Raw genomic sequence first — 20,959 nt, forward strand, 5'->3', positions numbered from 1 at the left:
ATCAATATAATGTAGTACCTCAATATTTTAACGAAATTTATTTTTTTGCTTTGAGAAAACTGAGAATTGCTTTCTCCTCTGAGGAAAAGTAACAAGCTTATAATCTTACGAATGTTTAAATTCGGAATTTTTAGTCACACTTGAGGTCTAATTTTTTTTCTTGTATAGTTTTGAATCATATTTAATAACATTTAACACATTAAATAATTATGATATGAATCATAAAATAATTTGAGCTGGAGAAATTCCTACATGTTTTTTTTTTCTATTTTTGAATATATTGATATTTTTTGAAAGTTTGTTTTGAGAAGAATTTAATTAATTTTTTGAAGGATATTGAAACCAAATTAATTGTTTTATATGAATTTTTGTTTGTTTGTTTGAGTGTGAATCTGAATGTTAACCTTGATAAATAAGATTAAAGCACTAAACTGTTATAATTCCTTTTTTGATATGCTATATATATATCAAAAATATATATGATATATATATTTTTGATATATATATGATATATATATTTTTGATATATATATATATATATATGATATATATATTTTTGATATGCTTTCGTAATGATAGCCTATTATTGGCTAAGTAGTAAGATCACGGAACACCGGTAGTCCAGCTCGAGTTCAAATTGCTGTGAATGGGCTGGCTGCATTTTGAGAGCTTTTCCCATGTATTACATGGATATGAAAAATTTTCTCTTAAAATGTGCTCCAAGAAAACATTTCACCGTCTAGGAATAGCCCTTTGTGTATGCTTTGCTTTAACTAAAATAAAACTGAAATAATAACGATTAAAATATTCCTCTTAAATACATAATTTAAGGAATATTTCCAACATGCGAAGTACTGCTTGTAATGAAGCTTATTTTGCACGCTACAAATTTTTTAGGTTATTCGAAATTGTAGAAAACTACTTTAACATTTATAATTCCTGTGAATTTGGTCGGTGGATAACATTCTGTGAAAGGCACGGTCATTTGATGAGCATATCTGGACAGGATGCAGATTACTGTGTTCTCTTTATAAGATGTAATTCTTCAGTAAGTTAGGCTATCTCTCTGCTTTAAATGATATTTACCCATTACTGGGTGACACTTTATCGTAACATGGATTGGAAAAGGATCACCATTTTTTTTCTTTGAATATTGCCAAATCTTATTCCATCTAACGTTTTAATGCTTCGAATTGCTAAAAATATATAATAAGGTATATAAAAAGCTGACACGTGTATAAAAAGCTGACACCCGATCAGGGAAAATTTCACATGAAAACTTGGGTTGTAATCATGAAAATGTAAAACTGAAAATATTTCTTAAAGCATGAACTGGCTGGATATTCGTCGCGCCACCAGTGAAGTTCTAACTGAAGTCATTTAAATGTGCATAAGAACATCGCTATAAAATCATGGCAGATCAAGAAAAGTAAGATAAACCCTCTTTTCAATACTTCTTGCTGCTTTACAGCAAAATTGAGGATTTTGCAGTGATATTTGATATTTTTTCTCACCATTTCTCTATATATTAGTATATTGAGAACCCCCTAACAGCGAACTTGAGACGATTGAACATTCAGCTACTTAAGATTAAAGGAAAAGTAGTCTCTTGATTACACACGACACACACGAAGTAGTTCATATTAAGACAAAAGTCGAGATAAGATTTGATATCTCCTCGATTCAGTGACACAATAGCAGTAAACACTCGAATTTCGACGCCGCTTGCACCTGTATGGAAGGTGAGACGAAACCACCGCACGAACTTCTACTCGCCCAGCTGGTAAGTTTCGGTCTTTTCTACTTGTTGTTAACCGATAATCGTTTTCTAGCCGCCTGTAATACTTTTCGTGAAACGAATTGCATTTTCATTTCTTCTCAAATTTTATTTTTGTTTATTCCCCTCCCCAAGTCGACACAGTTAATTTACGATAAACACTTACAGAAACAGAGTAATAATAATACAAATTGAAATTAAGATCTAGTAAGAAATTTTAAATTCGGATTTTTGAGCCTGCATAGAATAATTCGAAGGTTAAATGAAATGTACGATGCATTTTCAGTTTCGGAAAAAAATTATCATTTGTTTCTCATCTGATATTTCAGTTTCTTTAAACACTGAAACATAGGCAAAAGTTTTATTCAGATTACGTGATTTCCTACATACGAAACTTTTTAAACTGGAACGATCACATTTATTACTTCTTGTATGAACTAAAGGAAGTACTGTAATCCCGAAAAGTTTCGGATATTATATTTTAACGAAAATATCCATTTCGACCGCTCTCGAATCTATTGCAACGATGTTTTTGCGTGGTATCTGTACGTACGGACAGAATAAAGGTCATTTTTTTTTTTCAAAATTGACTGTGGATTTAAAATGGATTCAAAAGAGATTTTTTCGCGTCATCTGTACATATAGGTATGTATCCTGCATGAATCAAAAGCGAATAGCGTTAGAATTCGTAGAACGAGTAGCCTTGAAATTTTGTACTCGTATTTGGGACTGCTATAATATGTAGCTTTGCACCTTTCTTTTTGATTGCAGCTGGCAGCACCATATATAAATATATATACCCATTCTCTTACCTGGCTTGGTGAGCTCAGTTTTTTATTGTTATTTGTTGGTAAATTGTCCATTTTTTGCATTAAAATTGATTGAAAGATGTTTTTCTTATGTTCGGTTAGAGTTTTTATGGCTTTAGTTAATCTGCATGCAATAAATGTAGAATTATAGACAGTTTAAAATTTTAAATTAAGCCTAGCGAGGCCGCCATTTGTTTACATTTGAAACTCTAGAATAGTGAATTAAGTCATTTTATGCACGGACTTCATGGTCTTTCTGCCGAGTGGGACCAAATTTAAACTTTCAATTTTTGTACCAAAAAAATCAATTTTCATGCCTGCTTGAACATGAATTGCTTGTGTTCGCGTAGAAACCCCGATTTTAATTGTAAAGAAAAATTTAACTGTTTTTAACTGTATTAGGAGTTTTATATTTTTCTATACATTACTTTCTGTATTTTTCTGTACTTGATGAAGATGATTTGAGTTTTTATGTATTTTTGCCGTGGCACGAAAAACTGAATTAATGGAATGAGAAATATATTTCCAATGAAATTGGAGGAAATAGATTTAAATGAAATGCAGCAAAAAGTGGGTATCATTTAATAGGCCATACAAGGAAATCACGGGTGGTGTCCACATCAGATATTTTAATTAATAAGTGCAGGTCTTTACCAATGTTTATTTCATTATGTAACTTCGCAGTTAAAATACGTATAAATAGAAAAATAGAAACATTAAAAATGCATAAGCATGCGAATAAAGTATGAAACTGATAACAAATTGCGAAAACTTAAAAAATTTTAAATATAAAATAATACAGAATATTTGCCATTGTTCCCATTCCTAAATAAAATTAGTTCACCAGCGGCCGAGCGGTAAAGACGCTTAACACTGGTAGTTCGGTCCGAGGTTCGAATCCCGCGAACGGGCTGGCTGCATGGGCGTTTTCGTGGTTTTCCCCATGTGTAACGTGTATACGAGCCAGTTTCTCTTAGAAAGTCCTCCACGAAGGCATTCATCCCTTTAGGCAGATAGCCGTTGTGTGCTTTGCCATAATTGAATAACCCAACCCTAAATAAAATTATTTTTTAAACAATTGTATATCATTAATGATTCCATTTCATCAATCTTTATTGAAGCATCAATCTTTATTGAATGAAATGCATTGAGAAGAAATATCACAGTTTTAAATTTGTTTTAAAATCGTTCAAAATTATTGTAATATTTTATCTTAATCTGTTTAGGAACGAAACCTTTAAAGTGCCAAATTTTTATTTATTTTTTGATTAGATTTTGTTCAGTAAATGTTTTTCCAATTCAGTAAGGATTGGGAAATAATAAATAGGCAGATAGAATTTACACACCACATATGCGAACTTTGAATTAATGGCAAGCGATGAATTAAAGTATTTCATATATTGAATATATGTCGGTATTCTTACATTTATCGCAAATGTAGCAAGTTCGTCTTACACAGTTTTGTAATGATGGCTTGAAAGATTGTTAAGTGATACCTTTTTTCGGATCCAATTTATACAGATTAGTCTGATTTTCGGAAACAAAGCAATAATTATCAACTAAAATAAAATATTATTTTATTACTGTCATACGAAGGAGTATTTTGTTTTAAGGCGACTTGGCATTGTATGACTATCCTATATATTTTTAATTTGTTTTGTTTGAAGTAAGTTTAATTAAAAGCAACTAAAGTTATACATACGTGTCAGCGTACCTAAAGAAGTTAAATAATCGAATAATACACATATGAAAAGGCGCAGTTCAGTTGAACATATGGGAAAAGACTGCTCAGTTTGACTGGTAAATGTAACTTTTAGATCCTAGAAATTATGATTTGGGAGGTAAATGAAAAGAATTTAAAGTCTCGAATTTTCTAAAAATTTCGCTTGAGAACCAAGAATACTGAAATAGGATTAAAAACATTTCTCGAGAATCCGGGTCTCAGATTTTCCTGTGAAACTTGAAATTTCTCTAGAGGGAATTCTCGTGTATCGTCCTTACTAAATTGTTTATTGATTCAGTTTATCTCGCTTATATCGAAGCATAACAACATCGATAACAAGACAAACACATCGAAGACTTGTAGATCGGACATATTCGTGTATTGACCTGCATTTATGTTGAAAGTTAAAAACAATTTTTATATAAAAGTTTTAAAATATCTAGAAAATCTACATTTTACCACAGCATTATTACATTTATCTATTCTTATAAGATAAAAATTCTTTTACAGCTTTAAAGATGAACGACAACTGCGAAAAAACATCTACATATTTCAGAGTTCTAGTACACTGTTAAAAGACTGTGTTTGCCATAACTGGCGGTATTTTTTATAACATAAAAATTTACCCTATAATATGCAGCTAAGTACAAGCTTTACAAATATTTCTTAGTTCCATTTTTAATTTAAAGGTTGATTTTATGTTTTACAGATTCTAAGTGCTGTAGTCATTGGACTTGTTGGACATGCAACGTATGAAAGTTTTTATGAAATCCCGAAATATATCTTTGAATTTCAACGTGGAAAACATTATTTCAGATTGGCAGGAAAAACTCGCATCGTGATCAATGAATTCAGGTTATCCCCTACCGTACTTTTCCTTCTGACGGTGAGCTCTGCGTATTTCTTCGTCAACTTGTTATTGTATTGTACGAACAAGATTATCAAGGAACCCATTTTAAATGGAACAATTTTGGTAAGTAAGAAAACATAATGGGTTTTACAGCGTTAAAAGTAATAGTAGTATGGGATGGGTCCTCATGAGAATAAGCAGCTATCTGAAGATAGATGCAGTTATCTTTTGCTTTTAGGACATTTACTAAATGATAATCGGACTCAAAAATAAAGATGGAAAATAAAATATTATTTATTCTTACGTCTATTTTGGTATGAAATGAAAAAACAAATTGAAAAAACAAGTTTCTTATTTCTTCATTACATGTATTTGATGCTGGTAGCGCTGATAACACGACATACATGATCCTCACTTGCATATTATGCACTAGTTCAGAAATCTCTACGTGTCACTAATGATATCCACATCGAATGCTTGCGAAGATGAAATATAAAAATGATCCCTGTTTCTTCATTTCGCATTAAAATGTCCGCAGTGTATGGAAAAAAATGATTTTACTTTTCGCTATTATTTTTGAGTCACCCTGTATAATCTAAAACTTCAAAAGAATGTCTCTTAATTCAAAACACGCACAAGTTTGTAAGGATCTTAAGTTTTACTAACGTTTATTTTATTTTAAAACTTTACTATCACTTCTTATGTTCCACTTCCGTCCAGAATTAAATGTGTTAACTTGTTTATGCAAATTGTACTTGCTAACGCCCAAGTATTTAAGTTGTGGCTCTTTGCCAAGACTTAGAGAGGGAGAGGGAGGAAGTGAGCCGCCTTGCCACTGCATTACACGCGAGTTTTCAATCAGCTGCTGTCCGCCTTTAAGTCCAGAGGTTTAGTCCTCTTAATGTTTTAAAACGTATTGTAGTTTCGACAGTTTGCGTACTACATACATAATAATTTAAAAGGCCAGTCTTAGCGTTAGGCATTTGTAAACTAATTCAAAATTAGCTCTTATTTAAAATTTTAGTTAGTAGTTTCATATTTTTACGTTCAGACCACAAGTGGTTGGTCTCTATATCCCGAAGTGAGGGAGCACCAGTAATCTTATAGAGAATAAAGGGTAAAATCAACTCTTCCTGCTTGTGTTGTCCATTCCACATCTGTTTTGAACATAGCTTGAGTAAGCTCCCTGTTCCCGTTCAGGACACATCATGTTTCCTAAGCAAATCAAGAGAAACACAGGTCCTGATAAGTTCACTGTATTATGTAACATAATAAAAGGATTTCTTAGGTAAACTAGTTTTACGCTGCTTTATTTAACGTTTTTTCTCCGTTTGTTGATTTTTTTAATTTGTTTCTTTGAGCAAAATATTGTAGTTTTTAATTTCCTTCCATAGACTTGATTTTTCTTGAAATGTTTCACCCATACAGATGGCCTTCGACTTTCGCACATAATTGGTTCCTGACGTGTGTGAGAATGTTTTGTTCGAAAGTAGAGAGGCGTAAAAAATAAGGATAAAAAACAGTGTTTTAAAACATTTATTTATCTATTATATACGCACAAAATAATGAAGTTAATGAGGCGTGTTTAAGTGTTTTCAGGCATTTTCTTTATACTTTTGTCAAGAGTTAGTTGAGTGCCATCTTTTTTTCTCTTTTCTTGATAAAGATTTTTATAACATGGGGTGTCTCTCTCAATCGCCCTACGCACCTGAGATATACGTTCTTCATTGGGATCACATTCTTCCATAATAGTAAAAAATTTGTCAAGATACGTGAAAGTTTCATTCATATTTTTAATTGTCAAAGTCTAAACGTTTTTAATCAGCTTCTTCTTCCTCACTTTACTGTGTATTTCATTGTTGCTCAATTAAGTATTCATTTGAGATTGCTACTGAGAGAGATTCAATCAACTTATTAACATTGATGACGTTTTAGTTCATTCATTAGGCAAGTTATTTCATCTGTTATAACTTCCAAAGTTTCTTCAAAATTTATACTCATCATTTGTGGACATAATTTTTTCCAGGAATCTTTCATTGTATACTCTTTTATTTCAACCCATGATTCTCAGATTTGTTTACTGCATTAGATAAATGATAATGCTTTTAAAAATCTCTTAATGTAGGAACATCTTCCCTGCCAGATGTCTTGACGGTCTGATTCCTTATTGCCCTCATATTATATCGTTCAAGTGGTGTTCTGGTGCATTGTCTAAGATTAAAATTTTTAATTATTATTTTTACAATATTGCTTAACTGTTGGAACGAAATGGAAAAAAAAAACCAATCTTTAAATATTAACGAAGTAATCCAGGCATATTTTTCTATTTGCTTTCCAAATGATTGGAAGCAATGCTTTAGTTCTACCTTTCAAAGCTCTGAGTTTTTCCGCTTGTCAAAATGCCAAATGCTTCAATTTTAACCTACCAGCTAAGTTTCCACCAAGAAGAATGTCAATCGGTTTTTGGAAGTTTTATGTCTTGGGGCAACTGATTATTTTATCGATAAAAATGTACGATTAAGCATTTTTCTCCAAAATAAACCCTGTCATTTATATTGAATATTTGACCAGGAAGCCAGCTTTTGTAGGAATTAATGTGTGTCTGTGATGTATATTACCCCAGCTCTACTCTCTTCACGGCCGCAGATGCCTCTGCTGGCGACAGTAAGAGGAAACAAATACACAAGAAAACGAGTGAGCCGAAAACTGTTGACGTGCGGGCAAATTTTTTCATTATCGACAGAATTATTTAAAAAAACTTAAATTAAAAATTTTGCGAAATAGCGAACTGTGCGAAAATCGAGGTTAGCCTGTACTTTTTTATGAAGACAAAACAGTATTCCTAAGGAATGCTTTGAAAATTGGAGATTCATTTTTTATTTTGTGCTGAATTTTCTCACATATCTTTGCATAATGATCAAACAAATCATCACAGAATTTTGATTTTTGCATCTTCGAATAGACAGACAAATAATCTTCCAGATACAGAATTATTTCGGAATTTTTAACACGATGAGCCGAATTTTGGAGGTAAGGGTTAACGCACTTGCTAGCAATAATTTATTTTTAAACAGAGATTTCATTTTTCTTTGTAAGGTATGTTATTATTCTAAGTAAAGACCTCTAAGTAAAACAGAAATTTATGCAAATTAAATGTACATTTTAAGTCATCGGAAAAATTGAAAAATCTCGAAGAAATGATGACGTCACGCGTATTTTATTGCTCCCTTTATCTAAAAAAATTAATTTCCACATTTAGAGGTAGTGATTTTCCTTTTTACTATTCGGCAGTTTACAAATTTATTTCATAAAATTATGAAATAAAATACAGTTTTAAATAAATTTAAAGTGGAAAAAAGTTTTATTTAGCTGTTAAAATATGCTTATTTATAGATGACATGACCGGACTAAAGTCATGAGTTTCCCGTATATAAATTATATTAAGATTTAATTTCAAGGAATACTAAGCGATGGAAAAGAAGAGACATACACTGACTACCAATAAGTATTTGGACACCTATGCAAATGACGATATCTGCGGTCCTAAGTTACGTCACGGACTCCGCCGGTATATATCGTGTAGGAAACAGCATCGGCTTTAGTCGCATGCAAGAAGCCTCGCAGTTCGGAGCTCTCTGATTTCGAGAAGAGTATAATTATCGGGTATCACAAATGTGGCGATCCTTAAGAGACATATCTAGCGATCTGAAGTACCCAAAATCAACAGCGGCCTATGTGATTAAGAAGTGAAAGGTGAGCGGTGATGATGTGCTCCGAGTCGGCAGACCAACGAAACTAGGAGATAGAGACCGACGAGTGCTGTCGGAAGAACCGCATCCAACCGATGGCCCTCATCCGCGAGGAGTTTCAACAGGCATCCGGGAGTATTGTTTCAATGAATACCATCCGTAAGGAAGCACATCTGCTTGGTTTTCATGGTCGTGCTGCTGCCCATAAGCCTTTGATCACAAAGTCCAAACGCGCTGCCCCGTTAATGTGATGCAAAGAACATCGAAATTGGACCGTAGATCAGTAGAAATGGGTTCTTTGGAGTGACGAATCAAGGTTCACCCTTTACCGTTCGGATGGCAGGGTCTGAGTCTGGCGTCTACCTGGAGAACGTCTCTTGCCAGAATGCATTTTGCCAACAGTCAAGTTCGGCGGAGGTGGAATTATGGTCTGGGGGTGTTTCTCCTGGTATGGGCTGGAACCCTTGGTCCCCATTCATGGTAAGCTCAACTCCGATGCCTACTGCACTATTTTGGATGACAATGTGCTTCCTACGTTGTGGCAGTTTTACGGGTTGGACCCCTGATACTTTCAGGACGACAATGCCAGTTGTCATGTTTCGACGTTAACCAAGGCTTGGTATGGTGTCAATGGAGTTCATTGAATGGACTGGCCTGCCCAGAATCCAGACATGAACCCTATCGAGAACCTCTGAGACGAGTTGCATCGCCGAATTCAGGGGTGCACTACCCGTGCAAAATCGGTGAAGGAACTTCTATGTCTTCTCCAAGCCGAGTGGAAGAAAATACCACTAGCTGTCATACAAAGACTTGTGTAAAGTATGCCCCGGAGGGTCCACGATGTAATTACCTCTCGTGGAGGCTCTACCAACTATTGATTTTGAATAAAGTTGTTTTTTCTTTTCTATCGCAGGTGTCCAAATACTTATTGGTAGTCAGTGTATTTATGAATTATTACACCGAGTTCGCTTAAACCTTTCCTTGACAGTTTTGATTTAGCTTGATCTTTCACTGTTAGCAAACCCACGACTTAAAACTAATTTTTAAATGGTATGGTTATATTTAAATTCAACAGAAAGTAAAAAAAAAAATTAGTCTCTATATATGCTTAGTCACATTGTAGAGTCATTAGGATTTTTGAAGCAAGAAACATACAAAATAAGCAATGCCCTCGCCGGGACTCGAACCTGGACCTCTCGAATACGCGCCGAGTGTTCTACTCTTACAACGAAGAAATGCAGAAGGGAGGGAGAAAATACATTATATACTCACTCTTTTAAAGGGCGACTGGGGATTAGGGTACCCAATATATGAAATTAAAAGTATCTATATATTTTATCATCTACGTTCGCAGGGTCCATCTCCAAGACAGTTCAATTGTAGCATACAAATGAATTCAAGAAGATAAAGCTGTTGATCAGCCTTCTCATATTTACTATCATCGAGTAACCTTCTACAAGATGAAAAACATCACTGAATATAATTTCGGTGCATAAATTTAAAACTTCAATTTTAGACCAGGCCTCGGCAGCCTATGACCCGGGGGCCACCTAATGACCCATTTCATAAATTCCAGTGACCGCCTGAGTTCCAAAAATTAAGTATAATATGTAAAATAAATTACAAAGCATAAATGTAAAATCAGCATCTGAAGAATATATAAAATAATAAACCGACAATAAATAATAACAATAACATTTATGTTCGATTACAAAAGTTACTGTAACGAACATGCGTTTTAAAAAACTGTAGCACAATTTCAAGGAGAAATCGATAAATTTGGCAAACCCGATCCGTAATCCATAATTCCAAAAAATTGGCTTTTTGTCCGCATTCGGTTCAACTTATAAATGCGAGCAAATATTTTCATACATAACATTTATTTTAAGTAAAAATAGGAGCAGCTAAACTACGGAAAATTCAGATGCTTAGTCATCTTAAGACGATTAACCGTAATCCAGACTTTATTAAATAGATATCAATTCATCAGAGAAGCCAGTGATACAGAAGAGAAAATTAACTTCATTTAGTTATGTTTGTTTTTATATTGACTACAATTATAATAAATATAATTTTTGTGTTTAAATAATATCGTAATTATTTACTCAATAAAATTTATCTTATTATAAAATTTGTCTTATCATAAAACTGTTCTAAAATGAAAATACCACTAACTTGAAACGTTTTCTTAATACACAGATTTTGACCCGCAGCCCAAAAAATGTTTACCGATGCCTGTTTTATGCACTGATAATATCGAAAGCGATTCTTGTTAATGATGAGCAGAATTTCCATAGTTAAATTGCCTTACTGTCATCCTTTAATATACTATAATTACTTATTAATTACGTATGCAGTAATTCAGGATTTTACTTACTCGACGCTAGTTCAAGAATATTATTTTATTACAGTTATCATGATTTCTTTTATCTGGAATGATTAACTACATATACATGAACCAAAAGAATTTCATGACTTCATTTCGAATTAAATTTTTGATTCATTTGCATCTTTTAAAAATATATAGTTGGAAAAATAATTTTTAAACAATAAGAATAAAAAAAAAATTATCGTGTGTATTTTTCTTTCAGATTTTAATGCAGGATGTAGTATTTTGCTTTCTGATGTTTGCCTGCAGTATTGCAGCCGTTGCTTATCCTGGTGAAAGAGCTACAGGATCCAGAGAGACTGAAATCATAATAGCATCGGTAACATATTATTACATTAGTCAATAATAACTATAAATTTTCAAATCATTATTGATATCTAAGCGTGTCAATCTCTTTAAATAATTAGCGTTCTTCAGGTACACGAAATGAATAGAATTTTTGTACCCTTGCATTTGAAAAATTCAATTCCGTTTTCTATTGAATTTCTAACCCACTTAATTAAAAACATATCTAGAAATCAATAAATTTTTGTTCTCTCTTTTCCGAAAATAAGTAGAAGGCCTTTAATAATTTATGACATTTAATAACTGTGAAGCAATATTGGATGAGATCACGGAAGAAATTCATATAATAGGTTAAGGATTGTACGAGGAAGTGCCACTGAATTAGAGAAGCCTCATCAGAAAGATTCGCTGCTGCTTTGGACTTGATAACGGCTGCCACACGACAAGGCAGAGAAATTTAACAAATCGACAGAAGTGCTCCATATGTATAGCTTGGCAAAGATCTTCTAGATTTTGCCTTAAGTCAGTTAAAGACAGTTCTGTGTGCCTGCAAAACTTTTTCCAGACTTTCCCAAAATAGTGGGAGAGCATTTTGGTGGCCATTTCAGTTGGCAGAATTCATAGAAAGCTCCTTGAACCAGATGGTTGAAACCGGTATCGGTGGCAGGAGTAGTTATTCTGCTGGTAATGTAATTGGGCGCAGCCCTTCCCATCTAATCTTCTAAAGGATGGTCCTATGACTAAACAGCCTTAAATTAAGTTTTACTATTAGATATTTTCAACATCCAAAAAACTAATGCCAGTACCCGGAGTAATCAAAAAGTTAGCAAAACACAAAAAATAAAAATCATAAGTATTTATCAGTAAGAAGCCCAATAAAATAAAATAAAACTGAATATGACACAGCACAAAAGAAAAGCACAGAGAAAGTAAGAAAAAATGACCTAGGAAAGTGTTTGTTAAGATGAAAGAAGAAATAATATACACCTCAAAAACATAGACGTGAAGAACACCATCAGAAATTACTTTAAAGTAATGCCAGCCGCCTGGCGATTATCATTCATGTGATTCAATATTTAATTAATAATTTGCATAATTTTCTAAAATCATTAAGAGTTCTAAAAGATCATTAAAGTCGGTATTAAAATCCCGCAATTTTCAATAAAGTATCGCCCATCCCCCACCTCAGTATCACCCTACTGGTATATTTCATTTCCATACGGTTCGAAGAAAAGCATGAATTAATGTAAGTGATTGTTCAGTAGATCAACGTATACTTAGATGCAGGAAGGATGCTCAGTACAAGTAACAAATGTCCCAAATTTTGCAAAGAAGGAAAAAAAAAACTTCAAACCATCACCGAGTTGAAATTACCTTGTACAGTTACAATTTGGTATGGTGGACCCATGGCTTCAGTGTAGCTGGCGTTATGTTTATAAACTACTATCAGCGTGATGAATTCGGGATCGAGACTCACCAATCCATGCTACTCGTTCCCAGTCGTCAAAGACCCAATCATGTTGTTTCTGTGACGAATCTAGGACTTTCACCGTGGTCGTTTCGCCGTCGGGACGTTTCGCCATAATACTTCTCTTTACATGACTGTATTATGTCTTTCCTTCTTGCCGTATTATACTCGCATTAAATTTATTTAAATTAATAATTATGTTTACCTTTTGTATACTTAATAAAGGTTGCTTTTAATATATATAGTTATTTACAAGTATGAGATATGAAGAAATTACGCATAGTTAGTTGGAAATTATGTCAGTCAAAGAGAACTGGGGCTAAACTTCTGATTTAACAAAAGTTATATTATGGATTTTAAAATCATGCGGGTACAATATTTACATGATTCGTCAAAATTTCTTGAAATTTTAATCGGCTGCTTCAGAGAAATCACTCATACAAGCAGGAAATTCACATTTTCATGAAATTTGAATGAAAAACGGAATTACTTTGGAAGCTTGTTAGCACCTTATTCTCTTAAAATTAAAAAGTCATGTGTAACGGTGTATTTCTATAAAACTGTACACAAAAATAAATTTAAATTAAATTAAGTTTTTAAACTAAACAGAGTTTTTAATTTTAATCAACTTATTATGATACGGCAAGATATAATACAGTCGTGTATGAAAAAATATGTCTTGATGGCGAAACGTCCCGACGGCGAAATGGCCATGGCGAATAGTCCCATTCTCTTCTGTGATGATCAAGGTGGCAGGTTTTGATAAGTTGAATTGTCGCGAGCCTTTGGCTTCTGAAACCCATATGGTTAAGTGAACGCTGCACAGTCCTTTTATTTCCTGCACAAAATAATTGTTCTCGAGAACTGTTTTTGCGCTAACTTTGATGAAGATGATTTTTATTCATGATTAGTGGTAGTCAAGAAAATCTGGATTCACCACATTGCCCAGGAGCGAAATAAGAGAAAATAATATGTAAGTACAGTGGATCTTCCCAGTTGGACACATTCGGAACATAAATTTTCTAAGAAAGTTTTGGTCACCATTTTTTGGAATAAAGAGGAGCCTTTGCTTACCTGTTATTTGCTACACAACGCCACATTCAGAAGTGTTATGTCAACTTATTCATTCATTTCCGACGAAGGTGTTGCTTTTGAATGAAAATACGTCTTAAACAAAATTCAAGTTTCCTAGAGTGTTGTTCGATAATGTGTTCAAACTTATTCTCCTTCATTTTAATCATCCTACTAGGCTACTGACATTTTGTTTTTGTTTGTTTCAAAAGATAATTAGAACTTGTACGACTTATGCTCTGTTGATATTAATGATATTAAAGATACCGTTCAGGTTTTAGGGGTGTGAAAAACATTTCGTTTCTGCTCGAATTCGACGCGTAATAACAGAAGTTTTAAATGCATTGAAGGCTTTGTAACCAAGGAAAACTGTTGTCTACAGAAGTACTATTTTACTCTCGTAAACTGATGAATATGAGATTAAAAATTATGCAATATAATTTAAACATAAAGTCAAAAGGTTTTATCTGGATGAAAGCTAAAATTATTATGAAAATTATTTATTCCAAAAATTTTGGACTATAAAAGGAAAACCCTAGAATATAATATTCTAAGGTAATGGACATTTTAAAATCTTTTGCTTCTTTTATTCTTTTTATGAACATTTTAAGTTTAAGATTGAACTATTTTTGAAGAACATGAAAAGTAATTTAAAACAAAATCCGCAAACGTTGTTACCCAAAAAGTTATTTATTAATAAACTTGTTTGCTACCATTTGAAAAAATATTTGAAACAAAACTGGAAAAGATTCATTTACTGCTTGAATTATACTTAACTTTAATAGCACAAAATAATACGTTCATATGTATGACAGTATCTTTCTTATAGCGTATAAAATATTATGACTCCTTTTAATTAGAGCGAAAAGCCTAGAAGCCTGTCGTTTAGCTTTTAAGAGCTCAAGAAGTCACTGTTAAGACCTGATATCATGGACTGTTGCAATGTTTATTGATATCAGTTTTCTTTCTTTCAGCTATAAGTTATTATCAAATTTATTAACACAATTCCTTTTTTTTTTACTGAAACACATGCATTATTATATGCTAACACACATTTCAGGATTCGCATCGGATTAAGTCAGGACCTTCTGCTATTCTTGCTTCAATTTTTAATCAAATATTGTTTTATGATAGTTTCTTGTACATTCCAAATGAAAGTTTTACTTTTCTTTTTTAATTCCAAAGACCTCTACAGTAGACATCCATATATGTACATCATTGTTTAAAAATCTTCCTTGTTTCTTAAAAGGCTGGGGATAAGTTGAAAAATCATTAAACGTTTAATGACAAACTCAGTTTAAGGGTTATTTATCTGTGTCTAACATACCTCAAATGAAAAAAAAAAAGCGTATAATCTGACTTTCGGGGAAATATGATCTATATTATCGGTTAGCAGAATATAAGTGTAAAAAAACTCTATGAAAATTTGCCAACAAGATGAATTTTTAACTCTTGCATATTGAATACCGGTCACTTTCTTTTAAAATCCCTCTATGAAAACTTTCCTCCCACAAATAAATAGCTATGGTTGTATTTAATCACAAAAATGATCCGGAATAAAACTAAGACTATGCAAATTACATATGCAAATTCAACTCACAAGCTGTCAATACTTCATTAGGAATGTAGTTATGTATAAAGATTTGATTAGTTGACAGTTTATCATTCCTATGGTTAACATTTCTAACAGTGTCTTTAAAACAATAAGGAAATGATAACTTGGCTTTAACTGGTCCTGATCTTGATTTAGTATTCGTCATGTTTGTCAACTAACCGATATGAAATCAAATTCTAATTCGATAGATGAGAGAGTTATATTAGGAACTTTGGAAAAGAAACTTTAATAGCCTTCTAATTCTTAGTTTCGACATCAAATTTGGTTTGGTTTGGTTTATTTGATTATGGCAAAGTACTCGATGGCTATCTGCCGATAAGGAAGGAATGACTTCGTGGAGGACTTTATCGTATACACGTTGCATATGGGGAAAACCACGGAAACGCCCAAGCAGCCAGCCCGTTCGCCTGATTCGAACCTTGGGCCGAAACCAATGTTCAGAGTCTTTACCGCTCGGCCATTAATGGGCCTCGTTCTGTGTCAAAAGTTTTGCCTGAAATATCTCAAATTTAATACGTTCTAAGACATATTCGGCAATTTTCTATTACAATATATCGTCTGATTGCAGTTTGTTATTTTTTAAAGCAAATAAAATGTCCAAAAATATTTTCTTATTAAAAACTTGGATAATTGCACAAAATAAGGAAAGATACCTAATGAATATTTGAAAGCATACAAAACGTTTAGGCTTCAACATTTATTGTTAATTCATATTTCATAGTGTTAAATTGTATATAAACTTTTGATATTGGGATTAATAAACATTATCATGGTTTTATAATATTCTTTATTCTTATTCCAGGGAGTCTCCATGTTCTGCTGCGTCTCTTCCGGAGTTGGAGTTTATTATTCATACAGAGTCTACAAAGGACTATGACAAAGACTTCCTCTGTACGTTAGCTGAACGCACAAATGAAAGTATTCTCCTGAAAATGAACTGACTTAGACTACTGGTGGTTAAGGTTCAAGAGATTACTCAATTTGAACTTTACATCATAAGTACAGAAGTTGCTAATATTTATTTTTCAATCGTGCCAAAATGTTACTCATCACAATCCCTTGGGCTAGACTCAACTGTGTTTTAACATACAAAATAAAATCCTTCAAGACAAATGCATACATTAAACTAAATTGCTTTTTTGTTGAATAAAACTAGCATGTCCTTGCTTAAAGCAAAATTCAACATAAAGTGGCAGCTGTTGCACTAAGAAAATAAACTGAATACTTAGAAATAAAGTAATATTTCACTTATCTTTTGCTTCTGTGGAATTCTCTAATCCGACTTTGAGTAAATTCCTCCCAGGACAGGAAAAAGGATCCCCAGAATAAATTCCTCACAGGAAAGCACTTATTTGGAGAATTCGGATTCCCCTATCCAGTCGCCGATGGCTTTCTTAGTCTTCTACCAATGGCTTTCAAATGTTTCCTTAACCGCATGGATTTTACCTGGGGTTGCAGACATTTAGGCGTAGCTGACCGATTCGTTGATGGATGATCTGCCATCGAAGATTTCCTCTTGTTCATTTTCCTGAATTTGGACCATTGACTTCATTCCTCTTCCGACGACCGCTTAAAACGAAGGTTTCGGCTTGGATGACTCTCCATTTTCCTCTTTGCTGTAAGCTTGCTGCTGGCCTTCTCTTCTTGTACTTTGTATTCGCTGACCTTGCACTTGTCGTTGTTAAGCACTCAATTGATAGTCACATCTCAAGAATCTTTGAACGTTTCTTTGATCCTTGGATAAATTTCTTGTTTTTTCCTTTCTTCTTGGTGCTTTGGTTCACTGTTCATTTGTTCCTTGATGTTTTCTCGAACCTCCGTTTTTTTTTTTTTTTTCATTTCTCAGCCTGTTTGGCATACCTTCTTTTCTTTGCTTATCTTGTACTCTGAATGTCGAAGCTGTAGATGGCCGTTCATTGCTCAAAGTAGGGAATTCTCGCAGAGCCTCTCTTAATAGTGGCGCATCAGCATGTTCATAATAATGCTTAATGTGGTCCACATTTGCTTTTGTACTTTCACCATTTTGTCTTTTTCAAAAATACAACTGTTTGCTTCATTCTCTCAATACAGTTTCCCTGCCTTTCCTTCTGGTGCACATGAAAGAGAATGCTCAACTATTAAGACTTTATCTCTCGCCTTAAAATCAACTTCTTTCGCACGGGCCATATCCGAATTATCATTTTCTTCATCCACTAATTCTTGAATGCCTGTCATCCTAAATCTGCAGATTTCTTTTCAACAACAACAACAACAACAACAACAACAACAAAAAAAAAAAAAAAAAAAGTTTCTCGAGTGGAGTAGTCAACTTTCTTTTAAGAAATAATTCAATCAGTGTTTTCGGTGTATTGAGTTTCTTTTGTATTTGGCCTTTCTCATCGTAAATGCCAATTCATTGACGCAATCGTCCCAAACGTTTCTGATAATTTCTTACATAGCTGCGAATAATTTTAATTATATTTCTGCTCATCCGATCTGCAATATTTGACTGTGGTCGATAAGGAATTATTTTAGTGTCTAATGCGAAACATACACTTTCCCAAAAACTTAAGAAGTGATTTCCGTTGTCAGAGATTATTTTAACTCGAGGTCCTTATTTTAATACAAAATGATTTAAAATTGAATCTGCAACACATTTAGTGGAAGCTCGTTTGAGGAGAATTAATTTCACCCACTTTTCCCTATGGCTGTTATTTTGTTCGATAGCAAATCCGCTTTACAAGCTATCTCCAACAATAAATTTTGCACTTTCGAAAGAATTTAGGAACGGATTAGGAAGCTTCTCAGTACTCTGGCTGACTCAATTGTCTTGCAGTGGATTCCTGCTTATTGTGGCATCGAGGAAAATGAAAGAGCCGATTTCTTGGCAAAATAAGGAACGACTATTCTACAAACCACTAATAATTGTATGACTTTTAATTCTGCAAAAATCCTAATTAAATTAGAATTTAAGAGGAAGTTTGCCTCCTACCCATCAAATGAAGCTAAGGGAAAGGCCTGGGAATGTCTCACTAGTTCAAAGCCTTTTATTCCAGGTTTTCCTCGCCCTGTAGCCGTGGCATTATTTCGTTTTTTGACTGAGTATGATTGTCTGAATGTCCATCGTTTTAAAATTCGACTTAAAAGACTCTTCAGTCTGTACTCTTTGTAACACCGGACAATCCACGGATGAAAAGCATGTTAGCGATCCACGGATAAGAAGCACTATTATCTTTTAATTCTATTGTTCTTAAGTATTAGGAAGCAAGATCAAGACTAATGGCTTAGTGGCCAAATGTTTGCCATTTGTACAAATAAATAAATTTTTACTTACTTCGAGAGATGATCATCTATCAAAAGAAAATATCTTTTATATTTTTTCACAATGTGAGTAGGTACCTAATAGGTCAATTTCCCAATTTGATCAGGGAAATCAGCTTTTATATTAAAGGTACCCGTAAGGGCTATAATGAATATCGTTATCTAACTGAAGAAAGGTACAGGTCTTGACATATTGAGTTAAAAATTTTTGTAACTGTGGAAAATAAAGCTTCCTTTAACCTCTGGTCTGTTTACTCCGAGATCGTCTGATATGCTATCATGCAATTCATATAAAATACTTAAACTCATGGGAATAACCGATCTTAAAGTCATTATTATTACTTTATAAGGTATTTCTCCCGCCTTCTTAGTGAGCCTTCGTGGTGTAGTGGTTTGCATGCTCAGCGCGTAATTGAGAGTTCCGCGGTTCGATTCCCGGTGAAGGCGTTGCAAAGTTTTCCTCTTGCCCGCTTCCAAAAATACCTAATGTCTCTACAGTAGCGCCCGAATTAAATGACGATTCTCCTCACCCAGGATTTGGCGATTGGGTTCTCTAAAAAGTCCCAGTCGCCCTTTAAAAGGGGGAGTATATAAGGTATCTCTCCCGCCTTCTTAGCGAGCCTTCGTGGTGTAGTGGTCTGCACGCTCAGCGAGTAATTGAGAGATCCGCGGTTCGATTCCCGGCGAAGGCGTTGTTAATTTTTCATCTTGCCTGCTTCGAAAAATACCTAATGTCTCTACAACTTGTATTATTATTATTATTATTATTATTATTGATGAACAGAAGATTAGCAATAATTTTGTAATTTGAAATACTGTTCTTAATTATTTTTACATCACGCTGTTCAAATTATCTCAGTCCTTAAATACTCGCAGATATTTTAAATTCAGAGTCTGCTTGCAGTTCTGGAAGCAGACTCTGAATTTAAAATATCTGCGGGTATTTAAGCAGTTCTGCAAGCAAACTATAATAAACATTTTATGTGGTAAATCTAAAATTTTAGAAGTTAGTATGGCACATTTCCCTTCTTTCCCCTCATCATCTAGTTTAGTCCGTGACAGAACATCCACAAAACATTGCCTTTCCAGGGAGTATGTTTAATTATTAAGTTAAACATATGTATTTGCAATTTAACAACCCATCTTATGAATCTGGGTGATAAATTCTTACTGGAATACTAATTTACAGTGCCGGCATGGTTCATGTACGCGGTAATCGACATTTTCCCAAAATAAACTCGAAATTCTTGTACACTAACAGGACTCTTAAACACTAACAGGATACCTAGTAGCATAATTTCTTTCAGTTGGACTAAGTATGTTACCGTCCGCTTCAGGAAATTTCAAAACGAGAGTTTGGATTAATGCCACTTAAAATTTTTCAAGTGTCGTATTGGCTTAATGCCGACCAAGTGAATCTGGCCTTTTTCCTTTTTAAACTGAATAGAGGCTCTATATGTGGGAAAATCTTTGACGAAAGTCTTATCTTATAGCTCAGGTATAGAAATTCTTTGGCTTGGAATTTAAATTTTGCTGAATTCACTTTTAATTCTGCTTCTTTCGGAAGCAAAACATTTTCGCGTAAGTCCTGAATGTATTCATCAGTTGAGTTGGTTGTGACTATTATGTTATCTAAGTTAAAAAAAAAGTTGATTTGCCGAGGACAGGTCTTAAGATTATATCCGTGGTTCTTTGAAAAGTGGCGGGTGATCCGCATACATACATACATACAAAAGACATTCTAAGAAAGGCATAAACCTCTGATTTCGTGATAAATGCGTTTGTGGTACGTCCGATGCTTTGACACATCTGAAAATATGCAGAAGTGAGGCCTAACGATTTCATATATTTTGTGGATTTAATTTTCCTTATTATTTCCTCAATTATTGTATGGGACAAATCGGATATTTTGTTAAGCTATTT

At 33.6% G+C, this 20,959-nt stretch overlaps 2 protein-coding genes across 5 annotated transcripts in view; one reads left to right on the forward strand and one right to left on the reverse strand.

Moving 5' to 3' along the window:
• Window positions 1-20,959, reverse strand: part of LOC118186822 (uncharacterized) — a 370,423-nt gene that overhangs the window by 29,110 nt on the left and 320,354 nt on the right. The window lies entirely within an intron of this gene.
• On the forward strand, window positions 1,631-19,054 carry LOC118186817 (uncharacterized). Its single transcript, XM_035356970.2, has 4 exons — window positions 1,631-1,783; window positions 5,019-5,282; window positions 11,500-11,616; window positions 16,539-19,054. The coding sequence occupies exons 1-4, from the start codon at window positions 1,736-1,738 to the stop codon at window positions 16,611-16,613; spliced, it is 504 nt and encodes a 167-aa protein (XP_035212861.1). The 5' UTR covers window positions 1,631-1,735; the 3' UTR covers window positions 16,614-19,054.

This window comes from Stegodyphus dumicola, chromosome 8 (assembly GCF_044657685.1).
Source record: "Stegodyphus dumicola isolate Sdum_Otavi_A_Nest chromosome 8, ASM4465768v1".
Classification (NCBI taxonomy): domain Eukaryota; kingdom Metazoa; phylum Arthropoda; class Arachnida; order Araneae; family Eresidae; genus Stegodyphus; species Stegodyphus dumicola.

Coding starts and splice junctions, on each gene's coding strand:
- LOC118186817 (XM_035356970.2), top strand. CDS start 1,736: ATGGAAGGTGAGACGAAACCACCGCACGAACTTCTACTCGCCCAGCTG. Junction 1,784..5,018: donor AACTTCTACTCGCCCAGCTG/GTAAGTTTCGGT, acceptor TATGTTTTACAG/ATTCTAAGTGCTGTAGTCAT. Junction 5,283..11,499: donor TTTTAAATGGAACAATTTTG/GTAAGTAAGAAA, acceptor TTTTTCTTTCAG/ATTTTAATGCAGGATGTAGT.